We start from the raw sequence: 22,114 nt of genomic DNA, 5'->3' as shown, positions 1-22,114 counted from the left end.
CCTGTTGGGTTTTTTAAATTACTCCTTATCATACAAATAACCTTAGTTTACTATGATATTATGTCCAGACCCACAAACTGTGTGCCACAGTAAATAAATAAAATGAGGTTTTAGGATTTGGTTGCAAGATACGTGTGTCAGCAACCTTGCTGTAATGAAGCAGATCTGAGTCTGGATTGGAGACATCTTGTGAACCTCACGTGCTCCACTTTGTATTTCATAATGGAACATATTGGCCTGTCTAGTTTATTATTGTCCACACTGGCTGGCAGCAGACACAGAGCTTCATAAAGAGTCTCTCTCAGCCCAGACTGGAGGAACCGAGGATTGATACATGGAATCTTCTGCCTGCAAAGGCCCTTCTCCTAAGCTGCTGCCCTTCCTAAGCTCTGGAAGAAAGGTGGAGAAGAAACACAATGTAATAAATAAAATAATGTAAAAGCTGTTGTCAGCCCAAACGACCTCTCAGCAGAAGAGGAAATTACCCATCGCATCTTCAAGCGAGTCACTGGGTGGCTGGTCTTTGCTTCCTTCCGATCAGCCTTCCATTGACAGCAGAAACGCTGTTTGAATTGACATGTGTCCCCTTCAAAAGTGTGGCACTCAGACCCTCATCACAGGGCCGGCCCTATTGTTGGGGAGAGTGAGATGACTGGTTTTGGGTGCCGTGAAAGGGCAGCAACAGTTAGCTGATTTGGTGTGTCATGAAAGATGAGCGGTGGTTATTTATTTAACTTACTATTGCTTTATCTATTAATATTTGTCAGAGTTGAAAATGCCTGTTCACTACATCGAGATGTAATGAGACTGATATGCTCTATCATATGTAGTGGACCTGTAAAAGTGTAAAAGAGTATTGAGAAATAATTTATAATAAACTGAAAAAGATGTTTACAAGTACTTTACCACAAAAAGCCCAGAGTCCTTTTTGTTGGGGATAACGCAGACGGAAATTCCCAGATGTCAAAAAGGCTATTTATGTATGCCACCACTGCAGCCCGTGTTTTGTTAGCCCAAAAATGGAAAATGAGAGGCAACTTAAACTGACGGAATATGCGCAGCTTGCGAACCTAAACATATATAGATAAGAGAACAAGAAGAACATACATTTAGAGAAGATTGGAAAATGTTTATTGAATATGTGGAGGAAAATTGTGTACATCTGAAAACATGGGCAGCGTTAAGAAAAATTCAACAGTGTAAATAAGTTTTGATGGATGTTATAATGGAATACTGATTGGTTTAGTTTATCTAAAATATGCAGGGATTTATGTTGTGCAAAATGAACCGTGGAAAGAGAGGAAGGGAAGTCATTGATATTTTAAGGTTGTTTAAGTGAATATTCTAAAACGTAAAACAGAAATTTAATAGAAATGATAATAATAATAAAAAGAAAATCTCTGTACACAATGATTTGTTGTGGAGAGCTGTAGAAGAATAGCCAATGCTCTTGAATATCTATCCATCTTCTGCAAATAAATAAATATATATTTAGATACTATACTATACTACACTGAAATGTTTTGCTTGAGTTTTCCTGCCATTCTTGCCATCCACTGACTTAACCCAAGGATGAAGGTTGCTCTCCTCTGCCCCCCCCCAACGCTATCATGCAAAGTTGTGATTAATGTGCCATTTCCTCGTTAGATGGCAACTGTTTGCCTGAGTGGGACGGGATTATTTGCTGGCCCGAAAGCCTCCCCAGCAAAAAGGTGGCCGTCCGATGCCCTGACTACGTCTATGACTTCAACCATCAGGGTATGTACGTTTTCTCGGCCTTCACAAAAAGCTTCAGGTCTTCTGGTTGTTTAGGGCTAAAGCAGAATGCCTCTTTGCCATTTAACATGCTGGTTGTTGTTGTTGTTGTGTGTGTGTGTGTGTGTGTTTAAATATTTTTTATTAAACAATTCCAACATAACAAATTGTCAAACCATGTAATCACATACATTATTCCCCCCCCCCTTTTCCCCCATCCCCCTTCAATCTTCCCCCCAGGACTTCCCTCAGCTCCTCTCTCTGATTTCTTAAGGAAATTGTCTTAAAAATCTCTAAAAATACAACAAAATGAACTGGTCTCCTTGGCAGGTTTTGAATAAACATACACAAATTTATTGGTCGATTACATGATAGATAAGGCAAGGAGATGTATAATTTTATAACATGCAGAGAATAATGTGTGTGAGTGTTTTAATACAAAGAGAACCAGCTTTTCAGCTGGGAGGGTGTCTCTTAATGACTGTGATTGCAGGAAGGGTGGAGGAGCATTTAATACTGAGGAAAATCCCTGAGGAAAATCCTTCCTCAAGAAGGTGTTGTTTGCTTTTGGAGAAAATCTTCTCGCCCTCCCATCGGGTGCCAGTGAAGGATTCTGCTCCCAGCAAATACCATCTTTCCTCAGGACCTCAGCAGGGGAGCAAAAGGTTATAGTCCCCCTCCATGCCTGCTGCAATCTTGATAATAATAAGCCCATCTCCAGCTGATGTTATTTGCATTATTTAGAAACAACAGCACATCAGGTCAAGTTTGGCCCATAGCAGCATGAGGCTGGTAAACAGGCCAGATCCTTCTTAAGAACCGTTAGGAAATAATAACAATTTAACTGGTTTTAGGAGATGATGTTTTCGAGTGTGCGGAGGTTTGTCTTGCTTGTTGAGAAGTCAGGGTTCCTTCTTTTTTTAAAAAAGGAGATACCTTGCAAGAAAGTCTTTGCTTGGAGGTCTTGCACTCTTCTTCTTCTTTGGCGATCTCTTGTAGCCGAGTAAGATTGTCTTCCATGAACACTGTTTTAAAAGTGGGTCCGTAAGTGACTGTGGAGGCCAATTCTGGATCCACACGTCCTTCCACAGTGGGGACTTTGGTTTCCAGGCAGGAGTTGATCACTGTGTGGATTTGCCAAGCGTGCCTTCCTCTTAGCACGTTTCTCCCTTTTGTCCTGAGTTTGAGCGTCTTCAAAGCCCATGACGCCTTTGGTAAAGGCTGTTCTCCAATTGGAGCGCTTGCAGGCCAGTGTTTCCCAGTTGTCGGTGTTTATACAGTGGTACCTCGGGTTAAGTAGTTAATTCGTTCCAAAGGTCCGTTCTTAACCTGAAGAACCACTTTAGCTAATGGGGCCTCCTGCTGCTGCCACGCCGCTGGAGCACAATTTCTGTTCTCATCCTGAAGCAAAGTTCTTAACCTGAGGTACTGTAACCCAAGGTACCACTGTACTACATTTTTTTAGATTTGCCTTGAGAGAGTCTTTAAACCTCTTTTTGTTGACCACCAGCATTACGCTTTCCGTTATTAAGTTCGGAATAGAGCAGTACACTCTACACTTGCTCAGAAGCACTATTTTTTGTTTAGAATAATTTCTAAACCACATAATCATAGAATTGTAGACTTGGAAGGGACCCCGAGTGTCATCTAGTTCAATTCCCTGCAATGCAAATAATCAAAAGCCCCTAAGCGGTTTATTTCCTCTGGGGCCTCTGGCCTTTTTAAAAATGTGCAACTGTTCAGCCTTGCTGGCATCTTCCCCTTCACACGTTCCGCTCCATCTCATTGGACGCTCTGCCTGTCCTTTATTTCAGGTCACGCCTACAGGCGCTGTGATGTTCACGGGAACTGGGAACTGGTGCCCAACATGAACAAGACTTGGGCCAATTACACAGAATGCGCCATATTCTTTGCCCCGGAACGGCAGAATCAAGAAAAGGTTTAATTCCTAAGCAGGGTATTGGGAGGACACAGAGGCTTGTGGAATTGGCTACCACAGGCAGGATCTGAAGGACAGGGAAGGGAAGGGAGGAATCTATTGAGATTGGAAGTTCTCATAAAAATTCTGCCATAAAGCAGGGGTGACGAACCTGTGGCCCTGCAGGTGTTGAACTCCCATTATTCCTGACCAATAGCTACGTTGGTTGGCGATGATGGGAGTTGAGGTCCAACAACACTGATTTCTGAACTAGATAGGATCCTTTCCAGCTCTAAAGTAAAGGTAAAGGGACCCCTGACCATTAGGTCCAGTCATGGCCGACTCTGGGGTTGCGGTGCTCATCTCGCTTTATTGGCCGAGGGAGCCGGCATTTGTCCACAGACAGCTTCCAGGTCATGTGACCAGCATGACTAAGCTGCTTCTGGCGAACTAGAGCAGCACACGGAAACGCTGTTTACCTTCCCGCCGGAGCGGTACCTATTTATCTACTTTGAGGTGCTTTTGAATTGCTAGGTTGGCAGGAGCAGGGACCGAGCAACGGGAGCTCACCTCGTCGCGGGGATTTGAACCACTGACCTTCTGATCGGCAAGTCCTAGGCTCTGTGATTTAACCCGCAGCGCCTGTAATTTTAACATCCGGACAGCCACAGGTTCTCCATCCTTTCCGTAAAGGCTGACGACGGAAGAGCATATGGAAAGCAAATTGCAGAAGGAAATTAGGATATTTGGCCTGGTTTGGGGGAGGGGGGAACGGACCGAGGGAAGATAATCTGATCATTTCCAAAGATTTAAAAATAACCTCCCCAAAGGTGGTAGGGGTGGGATGCAATTGCAGACCCCATTTGCTATTTTATCTGATAATCACACATCTGAAATGTTATAATTATCTACTGCAAGCAGAGAAGTAGTGTGTGTACTTTAAAATATCAATCGACAAAGCAAATCAGTGTTGCTCACCATAATTGTAGTCAAGGTAATGAAACAAATATTGGAGACAGAGAGAGAGGTTAGACTGTTGTTTGGTTCCTAAGCCATTAAAGCAGGAGTCAGCAAACTTTTCCAGCAGGGGTCCAGTCCACTGTCCCTCAGACCTTGTGGGGAGCTGGACTATATTTTTTGGGGGGAAATGAATGAATTCCTATGCCCCACAAATAACCCAGAGATGCATTCTAAATAAAAGCACACATTCTGCTCATGTAAAAACACCAGGCAGGCCCCACAAATAACCCAGAGATGCGTTTTAAATAAAAGGACACATTCTACTCAGGTAAAAACATGCTGATTCCCGGACCGTCCGCGGGCCGGATTGAGAAGGCGATTGGGCCACATCCGGCCCCCGGGCCTTAGTTTGCCTACCCATGCATTAAAGGTTCAGGCTAGCACTTTGAAACTTACTGGGAGCCAGCGAAGCTGTTGCCCCTTGCCCAGTCCCTCTTTGCAATCTGGCCACAAAGCCAGGGGCAAGCTGCAGTTTTTGAACTGTCTTCAACGGCAGCCCTGTGCAAATTTGCCACTGCTTTAAGAGCAATCCAGCAAGGTACCAGCAACTGGGGAACGTAATTCGGTGGCAGGATTGTTTTCTTCAGAAAGTCGCAGGAGAAAATTGCAGCAGCTGGAGGATATTCTGTTTTGGAAAAGGGAAAAGTGCTTTAGATGGGGGTTCTTGATGTGACGTAGCGAGTTGTGACAATGGCTCTGCAGTCCTTCTGTGCTCTCTTTTCCTCACGCAGGAAGTGTTTGACCGGCTGCGCATCATCTACACTGTTGGCTACTCCATCTCCCTCGCCTCCCTTGTGGTCGCCATGTCCATCCTTTGCTACTTCAAGTAAGGAGGACAGTTCTTATTGATTCATTGCCCCATCCCACCCCCTGAACTCTAACCCATGGCCTTATTCTACTAATCATGGCCAGCAAAACTCAGAGAGAAAACTATCTTGGGTTGGTTTCCTCTGTGTGGTGGGGTAGACTTGGCTTGGGGTGGGGCCTGACAGGCTCCATAAAGGACTGCTGCTGGGCAGAGAGGGCTCCGTTTTTGTTTCTTAAATTGCTTTTATTTTTTATCTATGTCCTTTTAAATTGTGATTGATGTTAATGCTGTATTCTTAGTTTTAGATTTTATGATTGATGTGGAAATTGTTTTCCATTTGGTTGTGTGCTTTCTGATGTGCTTTATTTATTGCTTATGACTTCTGTTACATTGGTAATTATGTAAATCTTGTCATGTTGTAAGCCGCCTTGAGCATTGTTTTAACTATGGAAAGGCAGCGTACAAATAAAATGATGATGATGAGAGCCAATGTGGTGTAGTGGTTAAGAGCGGTAGTCTCGTAATCTGGTGAACCGGGTTCGCGTCTCTGCTCCTCCACATGCAGCTGCTGGGTGACCTTGGGCTAGTCATACTTCTCTGAAGTCTCTCAGCCCCACTCACCTCACAGAGTGTTTGTTGTGGGGGAGGAAGGGAAAGGAGAATGTTAGCCGCTTCGAGACTCCTTAAAGGGAGTGAAAGGCGGGATATCAAATCCAAACTCTTCCTCCTCCTCTTCTTCTTCTTCTTCTTCTTCTTTGCTTACAGAACCACAGGTAAGTACAGGTGGTGGCAAGATAGTTCTGTTCTCCCAAGGCACATTAATAATAGTAGTAGTAGTAGTAGTAGTAGTTTTTCTGGGGGGAAGCAGGGGTATGCATACCCCTAAACATTTTGTGAATCTTTGTACTTTTGTACATTTGCTGTATTTATTTTTCCCGATTTGAACTATAAAATGGTCGTTTTCTTGAGTCAAAATGAGAGTACCCCTAAATATTATTTTTTAAAAAGCACTTATTATCATTATCTTTATTAATTTATATACCGCCCTTCATCATAAGATCTCAGGGTGATCACAGAATAAAAATACAAGATAAAAACACAAGTAAAAACAGCAAAACAATAACCCTCCCTTCCCACAAGTACATTTAAAAGCCTGTAGAATATTAATCCACCAAAGGCCTGATTGAAGAGTAATGTTTTTGCCTGGCGCCTTCTCAATAGAAGGCTGTTGTTGTTGTTGTTGTTTAGTCGTTTAGTTGTGTCCGACTCTTCGTGACCCCATGGACCAGAGCACGCCAGGCACTCCTGTCTTCCACTGCCTCCCGCAGTTTGGTCAAACTCATGCTGGCAGCTTCGAGAACACTGTCCAACCATCTCGTCCTCTGTCGTCCCCTTCTCCTTGTGCCCTCCATCTTTCCCAACATCAGGGTCTTTTCCAGGGAGTCTTCTCTTCTCATGAGGTGGCCAAAGTATTGGAGCCTCAGCTTCAGGATCTGTCCTTCCAGTGAGCACTCAAGGCTGATTTCCTTCAGAATGGAGGCGGCGCGAAACCGTGATGGCGGACCTCTTCGAGCTGTGAAGAGGGGCACCGCAGAAAAGGGTTGTTCGCTACGGCGCAGCGGCAACCCATGAAGATAAACCACGAGTAGAGTGAGCTCGTGGCCGTGGGACTCGGCGGGCACCTGGAGCGAACCCGAATTCGCGGAAGGAACCCTGTAAGGGGCTCCGGAGTGAAGGAGGGGGAGCGGTGCTGTGAGTTCATCGCTCTTTCTGCGGAGGCGAAGCCGCGAGGCTGTCACGGATGAGCGCCGACCTTTCTTCCTGGAAATATCAGGCTGAAACAACAATCCCGTGAGTAAAGACTTGAAATTCGGTGGAATAAATTTTAAGAATTTGGCTGAACCCGGGAGACGAGAAAAAGGAAGTCCGTCTTCCGGCACTGCTTTTAAGATCAAAGCAAAGGACAGGAGGAGCTGAATGCGCTGTGTGGGGAAGCGTTAAAGAGGGACGTTCGTGCATTTTTTAAACTGACTTTTAAAGAAGAAACACAGAATTACCAGTGAGTAAACCTTTAAAAATTAATTTGGAGCGGTCCCCTTGCCTGGGGGCAACAGAGGTTTTGATCTCCAAATCATCGGGCTGCCGGGGGGAAGTTGCCTTAACTGTGGAACTGTTACAAAACTCCTAGATACTTTTGGATACTAAAGTGACACTTTTGAGCTCAACTAGCTAGACTGGATATTGTTGCAGGCACCTTGTTGGAACTTTGTTAAAGTTTGGAAGTGCTCTGCAGAATCTGCTTTTTAAGTGTTTTGGGACAATTGTGCTTTTAAAATTGGAACAATAGGGATTTTAATGGCGGAAAAGTTGCCTTCTTCTTACTGAACTCTGGTGGCACTCCCCCTAGAGGATTTTGGGAATATAAAGGCCTGGGAACAGCTCTATTTGTTTACTTTCTCTCATTGGATTGTTTTTGAAGTGGATTTGTCTTTCCCATGGGATTACAATATTTGACCTTGAACATTGACTGATGAGTGGTACAGGAAAGACAAGAGCAGCCAAAGCTAAGGAAGCTAAGGAAAAAGAAAAAGCGAAAAAGCAGGCACAGCTTGTACAAACAACTTTGGCTCAGGGACGCAGATTATCGGTTCCAGCTGTGCTTGCAACGCAAAAGTTAGAAGTTGAAAAGCCTAAAGAACCTGAAGAGGAGGATATGGCAGCAGGAGGATCAGAGGCTGTTTTGAAGCAAATTTTGGAACAACTGTCAACTTTAAATCAAAAAGTAGATAATCAATCAATCAAAATTGACCAAGCTACATCCTCGATTCAGAAATTGACGGATCAGGTTTCCCAACATACACAAGCAATTGAAAAATTGCAAGGAGCAACAGAAGAGAATCGTAAACTAGCAGGGGAAGCCATTCAAATAGCAACGTCAGCTAAGAAAGAGGTCGAGGAAGTTAAAGCAGAAGTCAAGCCTCTGCATAAACAGATTGGGGACCAGCAAACCTATCTTTCTTTGGTGGAATTGAAAAATCGGGAGACCAACCTCAGATTGAGGGCTATCCCAGAAATTGAACAAGAAGATCTGATCGGATTTTTGACAACAGAATTTTCAAAGTTCTGGGCTATAAAAGAAGAAACTGACTTTAAAATAGTATCGGCTTTTCGACTGGGAAGATTGGTAAGAAAGGACAGATCTAGAGACTGTTTGATAGCTTTGAGAACAAGGGAAGAGAGAGACAAGATACTAGGCCTTCACTTTAAAAACTCACTTGAGATACAAGACAAAAGGGTGGAAATTTATAGAGATATACCTAAACAGTTATTGGACTTGAGAGCCACCTACTCAGAATTGGCAAAGTTGTTGAGACTCAACTCAATTCTTTATAGGTGGGAGTTTCCACAAGGATTATCATTTTCCTACAAACAGAAGAAGGTTAAAATAAGAACACCAGAGGACCTACAAAAGTTCCTGCACGACCACGGAGAAGATCTCCAAAAAGAAGCAGCAGCTCATTGGCCCCTACCTCAATCTGGGCCTATACCGCCTGGTGGCGGGGGAACGCCTATACCTTCGGGACCAGAGGATAAAGAAGATACACCACTCTAGGTGGAACAAAATAATACAGGATGTCTCTGCAGCTATTTAGTTGGAACATAAATGGCGGAAATTCCCCGGAGAAAAGAAGGAAGATATTTCATATATTGAAGAAAGAACAATTGGACATTATTTGCCTACAAGAAACTCATGTGATCAGGCTCCATAGAAAAGTTTTGGTTAACAAAAGACTAGGCCAAGAATTTATTTCATCAGATAAGGTTAAGAAAAGAGGAGTGGTGATTTATGCTAAGGAGAGCCTGATGCCCAAATTCTTATTTAAGGATGAACAAGGAAGAATCTTGGCGATTGAAATCCAGACACAAGGAGAAAAAATCTTGATATTAGGAATATATGCTCCAAACGACGGGAAATCAGAATTTTTCAAGAAGCTGCATGAGATTTTGCTGGATTATATGGACTATACTAACATTATAATGATGGGAGATATGAATGGAGTGGTGTCTACACATATGGATAAGTCTCAAAGCCAAAATTTAACATCAGACGGTAGACTGCCTAAAACTTTTTTCGAATTGACTGACAATTTGGATTTGATTGACATATGGAGGACAAAGAACCCCCTAGGTAAAGAAGGAACTTTTTTCTCTGAGGCCCACCTGTCCTGGACAAGGATCGACCAAATCTGGACGTCTAGAGGGCTGGCACCTAAGACCAGAAAGGTGGAAATCTGCCCAAAAACATGCTCCGACCACAACGCTCTGAAATTAGAATTCAGACTAACTCAATCCGGTTCCTTCAGATGGAGAATGAATGACATACTATTAAGAGATCAAGAGATTGTGAAAAAGGCCCAAAAAACGCTAAAGGACTATTTTGAGATAAATTTGAATACTACAGTAGAAAAAAGAACGATCTGGGACGCAAGCAAAGCCGTTATGAGAGGGTTTCTGATACAACAGAACACAATTAAGAAAAAGCTCTGGAATGGAAAGAAGGATAAAATACTGGAGAAAATACATCAAGGAGAGAAAAAATTGAGAACTAAACCAAAGTCAAAGGAGGTGCTGAGAGAAATCAAATTCCATCAAGCAGAATATTCTAAGTTGATAAATCAGGAGATTGAATGGAAAATTAAACAGATGAAGCAAAGATCGTTTGAATCAGCAAATAAATGTGGAAAGCTGCTAGCTTGGCAGCTGAAAAAAAGACAAAAGCTAAACACAGTTACAAATCTAGAGATTGAAGGAAGAATGGTACAGAAACCAGAAGAAATTAGGAAGTGCTTCCACAGATATTTTAAAGAACTTTATGCACAGGGGCCTCAGAAAGAATCAGAGATAGATCAATTTTTAAAGACAAATGGACTATCAAAAATAACTCAAGATAAAAGATCAATCTTGAACTCTACAATAACTTCACAGGAAATCGAAGGTGCCATTCAGAATATGCAACTAGGCAAATCTCCAGGCCCGGATGGGCTTACCTCCAAATATTACAAGACTTTGAAGGATTATCTGACACAACCTCTGTTGGAGGTATGCAACCAGATTATGGATGGGAAGAGGGCACCAGAAACGTGGAAAGAAGCTTTCATCACATTGATACCTAAGACAGAATCTGAAAAGACTCAGCTTAAGAACTACCGTCCCATCTCACTCCTGAATGTGGATTACAAAATATTTGCAGACATTTTGGCAAGTAGACTTAAAAAGGTCTTAAATGAAGTAATTCACAAAGACCAAGCAGGCTTTCTCCCTGGTAGACATTTATATGAGAATACCAGAAACATCATTGACATTTTGGAACTTCTGCAAACCAATAGGAACATAAGGGCGGTGTTAATTTTTATTGATGCGGAGAAAGCATTTGACAACATATCTTGGATGTTTATGAAGAAAAATTTGGAAGGGATGGGAGTGGGACGGGGGTTTGAAAATGGAATACAAGCAGTTTATTCAGAACAGAAAGCTAAACTAATAGTGAACAATGTGGTGACGGAGGAATTTAAAATTGAAAAAGGGACACGACAAGGGTGCCCTCTATCCCCTCTTTTATTCATTTCAGTCCTGGAGGTGCTACTGAACATGATAAGGGAGGACCGGTCGGTACAAGGGATAGAGGTCGGAGTGAAACAATATAAACTGAAAGCTTTTGCAGATGATCTAGTTTTGACACTGCAGGAGCCAGAATCCAGTACAAAAAGAGTTCTTGAACTTATATCTGAGTTTGGTCGGGTGGCGGGATTTAAGTTGAACAAACAAAAAACTAAGGTTCTGACCAAGAATTTGACACTTACAGAAACAGAGGGGTTTCAGAGAGAAACAGAATTAAGTGTGGTCAAAAAAGTGAAATACTTAGGGATCTATTTGTCTTCCAAAAATTTGAATCTATTTAAAGACAATTATGAGAAATGTTGGTTGGAAGTTAAAAAGGACTTAGAAATTTGGTCAAGATTGAAACTTTCCTTGTTGGGAAGAATCGCAGCCATAAAAATGAATGTATTGCCGAAAATGTTGTTTTTGTTTCAAACCTTACAGATCATGGACAGAATGGAATGTTTTGGAAAATGGCAGAAGGATATATCCAGGTTTGTTTGGCAGGGCAAAAAGCCCCGAATAAAGTTTAAAATATTAACTGACTTGAAAGAAAGAGGGGGGTTTGCCCTGCCGGACTTGAGGTTGTACTATGAAGCTGCAGCCTTCTGCTGGCTGAAAGATTGGTTCTTGTTGGAAAACACTGATGTTCTAGATCTGGAAGGTTTTGACAATGCTTTTGGTTGGCATGCATACCTATGGTATGACAAGGTTAAAGTTCATAAATTGTTCAGAAACCATATTGTCAGAAAAGCAATTTTTGCAGTCTGGTTGAAATACAAAGACTTATTAGAGAGTAAAACACCGAGGTGGTTATCACCGGTGGAGGCCAAGGCTCGAAAAAGACCCAATATGGAGGCCTATTGGCCGAAATATTGGGAATTAATTGAAAAAATTGGAGATAACTGGAAGTTGCAGAGTCAGGATAAACTAAAAAATAAGGTGCGAGATTGGTTACACTATGCTCAAATTCAAGAGGTTTTTAAAATGGACAAAAAAGTGGGTTTCCAGGTGGAAAAATCGAAATTAGAGACGGAATTGTTAGAATCAAAAACTAAGACACTTTCGAAAATGTATAACTTGCTGCTTAAATGGAATACACAGGATGAGACAGTTAAATCTGCCATGATAAAATGGGCACAGGATGTTGGACACAACATTATGTTTGAAGACTGGGAAAGGTTATGGAACACCGGAATGAAATTCACGGCATGTAGTGCCCTGAAGGAAAACATTATGAAAATGATATACCGGTGGTACATGACCCCAGTCAAGTTAGCTAAGATACATCACCTGTCTGACAACAAATGTTGGAAGTGTAAGGAGGCAGAGGGGACCTTCTTCCATCTCTGGTGGACCTGCCCAAAAGTGAGGGCCTTCTGGGAAATGATTTATAATGAATTGAAAAAGGTATTTAGGTATACCTTTCCTAAGAAACCAGAGGCCTTCCTGCTGGGTATGGTGGACCAGAAAATGTCAAAGAAGGACAGAACTTTGTTTATGTACGCTAGCACAGCAGCAAGAATACTCATCGCAAAGAGTTGGAAGACACAAGATTTGCCCACGCTGGAGGAATGGCAGACGCAGTTGATGGACTACATGGAGATAGCTGAACTGACCGGCAGAATCCGAGATTTGGATCAAGAAACAATTGAGGGGGACTGGAAAAAATTTAAAGACTATTTGCAAAAATACTACAAACTGTATGAATCTTAAGATAGTGCACGATCAGGAAATGTTATGCTTTAGCAATTATGATTAAGTAAATGGTAAAACAAGTGATAAAAGAGAAAAGGAGACAAATTGAATCGAATATGTTATGTTTATTTTAAAGGCATTAAAACTGAGATATAATACATTGAATTTGGATACATAACAATTGAAAGTTACAGTGAGGTATGAAATAAGGTAACAAATTGCTGACATGGTTAATTTAAAGAACGCAGATCCGGAAGGGGTGGGGAAGTCCAAATAGGGATGTATTTTTCTTTGTGTTTTTTTTTTTTTTTTTTTTTGTTAAAAAAGAAAAAATTGTTTCTTGTATCTATTGTATGTGTCTGGAATGTACAAAACTATGGAAAGAAACGCAATAAAAAATTTTATATATAAAAAAAAACAGAATGGATAGGTTTGATCTTCTTGCAGTCCATGGGACTCTCAAGAGTCTCCTCCAGCACCACAATAGAAGGTGGAATCATGTAATAATGAGGAGCACAGCTGCTCCTTATTATTTTGGCTATCTCATACTATTTTCTCCTGGCCGTGTCGTTTGGTGTTTAGAGTTCCAGACTAAGAATGGGGAGAGACCCACGTTCAAAACCCTGCTCAGCCATAGATTGGGGTGTGTGTGTGTGTGTGTGATGGGGGCCAATCACACACTCTTTCTCAGCCTAGCCTACCTCACAGAGTCGTTGCTGGGATAAAAGGATGGTGTGGAAAATACGCATGGTACCTTGGGAGAGCGGGCAGGATAAGACATAACATATAAATAAATTGAAATCCTCTGCTTATTAATGTGTGTTTAAGGCGGCTTCACTGCACTCGAAATTACATCCACCTCCATCTCTTTGCCTCCTTCGTCTGCCGAGCTGTGAGCATCTTCGTGAAGGATCTCGTGCTGTACTCCACCTCGCGACACGAGGGGCTGCAAAAAACACAGGACAGTGACTGGGATGCTGAAGATCTGAGTCTCGCCTTGGGGTCCAGGACCCAGCTAGTAAGTCCCTAGTGTTTAGGTTTTGCTTCGCTCTTCTCGGTGTCTCTTGAGAAGTGCAATGTGTGACTTGGCTTAAAATCTTCCTGGAAATTTTAGGGAACAAGGATACTGATTTCAGAACAGCCAGATCAAGATGGTTTCCTAATCAAAAATAATAATTAAAAAACCCAGCATTTTAAATTAATCAGCATTCCAGTTCTGAAAGAAAGAAAAAATGAGATGGTGATCTCTGGGACTTGAATGCTGTTAATCTGCCTGTTCCTCCTATTAACCTCTAGTTAAGCAGCAGGAACAATAACTATTAACCAAAAAACTTGCAAAAGACTTGAGCGTGACCAGTGGTGGTTGTCCAAAGTTTGGTCCTAAGAAGAATAAAAAAAAGATAGGTACCCTTTTATCAATGGATTGATAATATGACAAACACTCGCAACTTATGAACGGACTGCTTACAGGCGCAGACTTTGCTTGGATAACTACGATAACATTTGAAATGACTATTTACAGAATGTTGCAGGCTATTAACTACATAAGTATTAGGATAATAACACTGTATTGATTTATATCAGAATGTACGGAAGTATCTTAGATTGCATTTTTGTATATGGGTTTTCCTTTCTTTCTTATAATCACCTTCTTTTTTCCTTTCCTTCACTTTTCCTTCAATTTTTTCTGTATCGCTTTATTTCTTTACAATTGAAATTATTTCAATAAAATGCATAAAAAACCCAAAACACTTTTTATTGGTCCTAACAACCACCACCACCACCAAAAAGGATGTTTGCTTCTCTATTCTTTCAGGCAGGCTGCAAGGTAGCTGTGACCATCTTCCTCTATTTCTTGGCTACAAATCACTACTGGATCTTGGTGGAAGGTCTCTATCTCCACAGCTTGATCTTCATGGCTTTCCTCTCAAACAAAAGCTACTTGTGGGCTCTTACACTCATCGGGTGGGGTAAGCACAGTCCAGTTCAGTCTCTCGGCTCCTGCTCTGACTATGAACCTACACAGGGAAGCTCAAACAGGGCAAGTGAAGGTCATAAGAGGCTGCCCGTTTTCCCCAGAGTGGCTGGGGAAACCCAGCCAGATGGGCAGGGTATAAATAATAAATTATTATTTGAAAGGTCTCTCTCACCTCCTGTAACCACAACTCTCTTTGACGATGCGTTTCCCTCCCCACCACCCATCATGTGGCACAGAGGACGCGGGTGGCACTGTGGTCTAAACCACGGAGCCTCTTGAGCTTGCCGATCAGAAGGTCGGCGGTTCAAATCCCTGTGACAGAGTGAGCTCCTGTTGCTCTGTCCCTGCTCCTGCAAACCTAGCAGTTCGAAAGCATGCCAGTGCAAGTAGATAAATAGGTACTGCTGCGGCGGGAAGGTAAACGGCGTTTCTGTGTGCTCTGGTTTCCGTCACGGTGTCCCGTTGTGCCAGAAGCGGTTTAGTCATGCTGGCCACGTGACCCGGAAAGCTGTCTGTGGACAAACGCCGGCTCCCTTGGCCTGAAAGCGAGATGAGTGCCACAACCCCGCAGTTTGCCTTTGACTGGACTTAACCGTCCAGGGGTCCTTTAGCACAGAGGGTGAGGTACGGTGGCCCAATGGATAGGGCCCCTGCACCATTCATAGTTGTTCAGAAGTGGGAACTTTTATGGCACATACAAGGTCAGTGAATACTAGAATAGCAAGCATGGAGCCCTCCTGATGTTGCTGAACTTGAGTTCCCATCAGCCTTGCCAGCCAGCAAGGTCAGGGATGACATCACAAGACTGGTTTGATGCAGAGGAATGGTGGGAGGATCTAGCTGGGGAAGAAGGCTCAGTGCCAGGGGAGTGGTGGTGGGAGGATGATGGGTAGTCACAGGGATAATACTGGTAAGAGGAGGTGTCGGAAGCTGAAGAGGTCACAGGGTTTAGTGAGCGGGTGGAATCTGTGGCAGATAGAAGTCCAGACTCAGAGGCAGAAGCTGAACCAGGAGAGGAGGGAGGCCAAGAAATGGAGATGGGTCTGGCTGGCGAAGAGGCAGGGGTGTCCTCCCCTCCTGCTGCAACAAGCTCCTCTCTCCCTCAGTCTCTCAGACCCAGGAGAAGCATGAAGAGGGTGGAGGAGAGGTTAGCTTCAGCAGGCACAGTCTCAGATTGCAGGGGGGAAACCCTGGAGAGGAGGGGATTTGGGCAGCTGTGGGGAGGTGGAACCCTTCAGTCTCAGCTACTGCTTCATGGGGGCAAGACCTGTCAGAGAGGAGTAGGCCTGAAACTCCTGTTTTTGCTCATGAAGAGTTAACTCCAACTTGCCAGTGTGATTTACTGCTGGCTGGCTCCTGTCTTGACGATGGGAGTTGTGGTCCAACAACATCAGCAAGGTACTATGTAGCCGCCTCCTGGTGTATACTATTGGCCTCACATTTTCTCCTACTGTCCTTTTAAGAGCTCACTGGAAACCCAGATCTCTTTCTGTTTGCTTTTGTTTTTCTTTTTCCTTCGAGGGGTACCTGCTGTCGTTGTGTCTGTTTGGGCCAGCGTCAGAGCATCCCTGGCTGATACACAGTATGTACTTTCTGCTTCTCTTAAAACACTGTTTAGGGAGATTGGGCAGGATGAGTTAGTGAAGAGGGTAAATTAATTGCTTTAGCCACTACCTTATAGGAACAGATTTTTAGACCTAATTTGTTTTTTTGTATCCCACATGTTATGTGTGGACCTGATATGGAGAGCTGTTTTTCCCCCTGTGTTAAAGAATATAATCTTCATACCCCCCCCCCAAAAAAAAACAACCCCACCCCTATATCTGGTCCATTTTTTATACAGGTACTAGCAAAATCTCTAGAGGGACGCTGTGGGTTAAACCACAGAGCCTAGGACTTGCCAATCAGAAGGTTGGCGGTTCAAATCCCCACGACAGGGTGAGCTCCCGTTGCTCAGTCCTTGCTCCTGCCAACCTAGCAGTTCGAAAGCACGTGAAAGTGCAAGTAGATAAATAGGTACCGCTCTGGCGGGAAGGTAAACGGCGTTTCTGTGTGCTGCTCTGGTTCGCCAGAAGCGGCTTAGTCATGCTGGCCACATGACCCAAAAGCTGTTTGCGGACAAACGCTGGCTCCCTCGGCCAGTAAAGCGAGATGAGCGCCGCAACCCCAGAGTCAGTCTTGATTGGACCTAATGGTCAGGGGTCCCATTACCCTTACTAGCAAAATCTGTGCTATAGTTCATATATGGCCAAGTTTTGCAACAACAAAGCAAATTGTAGTAACATCAACCTCATGTCCAACTTAGGAATCTCGTAGTAGTGTATGTAATTCAGGCCGGTGGTCTTACAGTGGTAATGCCTGAATCTGAACCTCTCTAGTTTGAATCTTACTTCTGTCACGGGTTCATTAGGTGCTATTTGGTAAGCCACTCTCTTGGCCTCAAATATCAAAACTGCCATATTGGGACAAGCATACTTGGACCTACCTTGCAGCGTTGGTGATAACGATCACAGTATTTACTGGTTTAAAATGTCGTGTAAATGATTTGAATTTCTTAAGGCTGAAAGAAGCCAAAATGTCCTGAAGCTCAGAAACTCAAAAGTTGACCAATTCCTATTATCTTCATTAACATAAGCCATGTGCCATGCAATGTTTTTAATGCTGTGAACCACCACGGGACCCTAGGGTGAAGGACAGATAATGAAAAAAGGAATAATAATAATGCAAAAAGGACTTGAGGCTCAAAGGTGTCGGGCGAGAGCACCCCTTTGGTGCTTAACTTCAGCCTCTCCTCCACAGGTGCTGGGACCTCAGCGCTGGAAACATGAAATGGATCTACCAAGTTCCTATCTTGGCGGCAGTTGTGGTAAGATAAGAAGGGCACAAAAAGAGTACAAGACCACCAGCTTGCTGAAGCTAAGCAGGCCTGTGGGACTGATCAGCAGCTGGATGGGCGACCACCTGGGAACCACGTTTCCTGCCATGGGCTCCATGATGGAAGGATTTGGAAAATGAACTTTAAAAATGCAAATTAGGGTGGGCTGGGAAGGAGGCAGTCAAGGTGTCCTTTGGATCAGTTGCCAAATCACTTTGTAACAGATGAAAATCGGTTGAAAATAAAAAAATGAGAATGTCTTCTCCCATATAAATCCTGCGCTTGAGTTATAAGATCAGTCCACGTGGTCTTGTAAAATCTTTTGTGAATGGTAGTTTAGCATCCATTAGACGCAGAGTATTTGCAGTTGCTGCCTTTGTGTTATGGAATGCCTGCCTCCAGAAACATCACTTCGTCCCTCCTCTTTTCAAAGGTGGGGGACGATGACCTCATTCTTATTATACTGGTATTCTGCAAATTGTGCCCTCAATAGCTTAGGCAGTGGTTCAGAAGCTGAGGCTGAGTTTGAGTTGGTTTTGTTTGGTTTATTACTGATTGTATTGGTTGTTTGCTGATCATCACCACGTGATTTTATTGAGCTGTGTTCAATTAACTTTTATCCAGAGTTAGGCCCATTAGAATTAATGACCACGAGTCACTTAGGCCCATTAATTTCAACAGGTCTACTCCGAGTAAAAATAGTTCGGCTACAACCCATATGGGCCAACAGCAGAAATGCATTTTCTATAGCACAGCAAATAAAAGGGAATTGAAGAATGGCATTTCAGTGGCATGGAATATGCCTGGCGCGACATGAAGTGTCTTTTTATTGCCGGCAGGTGAACTTTTTCCTCTTCCTCAACATTGTGAGAGTCCTTGCATCGAAGTTGTGGGAGACAAATGCAGGGAAATTAGATCCCCGCCAACAGTACAGGTATGTAGCTTGGAGCAGCTGAAACAGACCTCCCAGTGTTAGCACTACAATGAATAATTACTTTCTTACTGAAATATGTCCCCCTTTATTAATGTTAATTTCTGATTGCCTAGAATACTGAAACTTCTTCCATGCTGGATTTCTGTCGTGCTTTGTTCTTCATCTTCGTTTGCCTTAAAGCTGGTTCTTGCCGTTAATCAGATCATTTATCTGTGTTATTATGATGGTTTCCTCATATGTGCCATCTTCTTTAAGCTTCTACCATTTTAAGGTCTCCACCCATTGTTGCCTCCCTTATTCCCCATTACGGGCCCTTCAGTTCTCCTCCTGGACGATCCAAAAATGGAATGATCGCACAAAATCCCTTTCCTTCCAGGAAGTTACTAAAATCCACCCTTGTTCTGATGCCCCTCTTTGGTGTCCATTACGTGGTGTTCATGGCCATTCCTTACACAGCTGTGTCCAGTGTCCTCTGGCAAATACAGATGCACTACGAGATGCTCTTCAATTCTTTACAGGTGGGTCTTCATGGCGGGTGAAGCCTTTTGTGTTTGATCCACTCAGTCACAGCTATTTCCATCTATGGTTGTCTCTTTTTTTCTATTGACAGGGTTTCTTTGTGGCTCTCATTTACTGTTTCTGCAACGGTGAGGTAAGGAACATTTCTTCCGAGATGCACGAATATGTAGCCGCGATCCTCTCTTCATTGGGTGTATTCTGCACCTAGTGCATGGGGAGGGGTCAACCTTCTTCCCCATGCCCGGTATTTCTTCTGCCTGGAGAATATGGTTGCGATTATTTCATTTCCAAAATGGAAAATATTTCCCAACACCTATGCCCTTTGATGGCACTATGGGTTAAACCACAGAGCCTAGGACTTGCCAATCAGAAGGTCGGCGGTTTGAATCCCTACGACGGGGTGAGCTCCTGTTCCTCGGTCCCTGCTCCTGCCCACCTAGCAGTTCGAAAGCACAAAGAGCAAGTAGATAAATAGGTACCGCTCTGGCAGGAAGGTAAACGGCGTTTCCGTGCGCTGCTCTGGTTCGCCAAAAGCAGCTTAGTCATGCTGGCCACATGACCCGGAAGCTGTACGCCGGCTCCCTCGGCCAATAAAGCGAGATGAGCGCTGCAACCCCAGAGTCGGCCACAACTGGACCTAATGGACAGGGGTCCCTTTACCTTTATGCCCTTTGATATGGTATCCTTCTGATCTTTTATGTACAGGGGGCATTGGAGTTACTCAATGACCAAGAGCACTCTCTGAGTGGTCAGATACACAGCCTGGGCCTTAATGGAATTAGGCACCCACCCCCCTTTCATAGAACAGTTCGGGAATGGGGGTAGCATCCCACCCATATGCCCTTAGCTGGTGCAACACTGAAACTTTTTCATACTGGAGAAGAGAGGGAAAGAAATTGGACCCTAGCAGGGATGGGCAATTAATAAGCCATTGTTCTGCTTTTACCAGCTGTCGAAGTACAGTGGATGCTCAGGTTGCGAATGTGATCCGTGCAGGATGCATGTTCGCAACCCGCAGTGGCGCATCTGTGTATGCGTGGTTTGCGATTTGGCACTTCTGTGCATCCGCCGAAACCTGGAAGTAACCTGTTCCAGTACTTCCAGGTTTCGGTGGTCCATAACCTGAAAAAACGCAACCGGAAGAGTCTGTAACCCAAGGTATGACTGTACTGAGAATGAGCAAGCGGGCGATGGTCTTTTTCTAAATTGCATTCCCTTAACAGTCTGCCTCTACCGCCAGGTGCAAGCAGAAATTAAGAAAGACCGTTTCCGGAGAAACCTGGTACTGGACATAAAGCAGAAGACCCGAGCGGCCAGCGCAGGTGGGAGCTACTCCTATGGCGGGCTTGTGTCCCATGCCACCAACAGCATCAGCTTGAGTATGGCCAGCTGGGGGGTGACTTCTGCAGCAGCTGTTGCCATGCCTCTTGGTACCAAAAACTGGCTGATCCACCTTGCCCCCGCTGCCGCTGCCCCAGAGTACACCCCGGCTTCCTCCACCTTGGATAATTCTCCAAGTCAGGAGATGATGCAGAAGGTCCTTGAGGAGAACATCGGTGCTACAGCCTTGGAGGGGAAGCACTCTTGCTTGAAAAAAGAGCTGGAGACCATGCTATGAAAGGGAACAGAGAAAATGTAATTATCTGCAGGACTAGGATCAGAGTAACTAGGCGAGTGAACTGTTTAAGTTTCAATCTTGAGCCAGGTACCACTGTAGCGATTAGGAAGTCTTCATTCTACTACCTACGTCAGTATGGAAAGAGGGTTCCACGTATTTGCCATTTCAGATTGGTTTAAGCTTGGTTCTGGATGCCGAAGGGTACTGAGGGAGGTAGTGGCTAGGTGGGTTACATTGTTCTGGTTAGTTTGATCTGCAAAGCACATGACACGCCTTTTCAAAAATTCCAATCCTCCAAAATATATCCATCTCCCCACCTCACTTTCAGCCTCCTCAGTAGCAATAAGCAAGCAAAGGAACCATTCCTATTCCCATTTTCTGCTGTGTTGTGTTTCATTTGTGTTAAAATAAGGCTTTTGTTAGTTGACTGCAACCCCAATTTCAGTAAGTAGGCACTGAGTGTTAAGAGCAAAGGTGTTGTTGTTTTTTAAGGCTATTTAGATGTAGTGCTAACGTAAGAAATAAAATATTAAAGCTGGTTTTCCTTCTAACGAGTAGTACTTTTTGCTTAGTCCAAATTCTCTCAATAGCTCTAAAAGGCATCACTATCAAGACTGACAAAGTTTATTTACTCAACCACCAATTCCTGTAATTAGGTGATAGCCCTGATTCTGTTTTACAGAATGGATTTTTTTTAAAAAAAGGGTGTTCAAACAAGCTTGCCATTTTTCTGCAAATCATCTCCCCCAATAGGAGAGGAAGTAACAGGTTACTACTTTGCTGTCTCAGAACCAAAGCAACTGCTCTTGCAGTGAACAACTGTGCAGGATTAGACGAGACGTGAGAAATTCTCATACATAGGCATACTTTGGTTCAGTACCTTGCAGAATACCTGTCCAAGGCAACTATGAGATCACTTCTTCTTTACCATCCAACTTGCATTTTGAAACACACAGTTGTTGCTTTGGAATATGACAAAATGATGCTGAGAGAGAAAATTTGCAAGGAAAAGCAGTTGGCAGCAAGAGGCATGCTTAACCTTGTGGGGTAACTGACTTGCGCAAATGTGGCAAGGAGTATGTTGCAGAAGGTGGCAAAAAAAACTCTCAGGGTCCCCTGCCCAATTTGATGTGGGCAAGAAAAAAACAAAACCCTTTCTGACTCCCCCCTCCCCAATTAGAGCAGTCAAAGGTGTTGTTGTTGTTTTTAAAGGCTATTTTGATGTAGTGCAAACATGAGAAATAAAATTATTAAAGCTGGTGTTTCCGTCTAACAACGAGTAGTACTTTTTGCCCACAAAACCAACTTATGAGTAAAAGAATATAGGCCAAAA

The 22,114-nt window shown here is 43.5% G+C and overlaps 1 protein-coding gene across 2 annotated transcripts in view; it reads left to right on the top strand.

The window, feature by feature from the left end:
- Positions 1–21,332, top strand: part of LOC114582619 (parathyroid hormone/parathyroid hormone-related peptide receptor-like) — a 28,354-nt gene extending 7,022 nt beyond the window's left edge. For both annotated transcript variants that reach the window (XM_028703791.2, XM_028703788.2), the window contains exons 4-14: positions 1,648–1,758; positions 3,570–3,694; positions 5,425–5,519; positions 13,686–13,875; positions 14,674–14,827; positions 16,357–16,417; positions 17,635–17,701; positions 18,550–18,644; positions 19,021–19,162; positions 19,255–19,296; positions 20,404–21,332. In XM_028703791.2, coding sequence (XP_028559624.2) covers positions 1,648–1,758; positions 3,570–3,694; positions 5,425–5,519; positions 13,686–13,875; positions 14,674–14,827; positions 16,357–16,417; positions 17,635–17,701; positions 18,550–18,644; positions 19,021–19,162; positions 19,255–19,296; positions 20,404–20,781 — 1,460 coding nt within the window. In that variant the 3' untranslated portion in view covers positions 20,782–21,332. The remainder of the gene's footprint in view (positions 1–1,647; positions 1,759–3,569; positions 3,695–5,424; positions 5,520–13,685; positions 13,876–14,673; positions 14,828–16,356; positions 16,418–17,634; positions 17,702–18,549; positions 18,645–19,020; positions 19,163–19,254; positions 19,297–20,403) is intronic.
- The last annotated feature ends 782 nt before the right edge of the window (positions 21,333–22,114 follow it).

Source organism: Podarcis muralis, chromosome 13 (assembly GCF_964188315.1).
Source record: "Podarcis muralis chromosome 13, rPodMur119.hap1.1, whole genome shotgun sequence".
Classification (NCBI taxonomy): Eukaryota; Metazoa; Chordata; class Lepidosauria; order Squamata; family Lacertidae; genus Podarcis; species Podarcis muralis.
The sequence above is the reverse complement of the archived record's forward strand: the minus strand, read 5'-3'. Positions and strand labels throughout refer to the sequence as shown.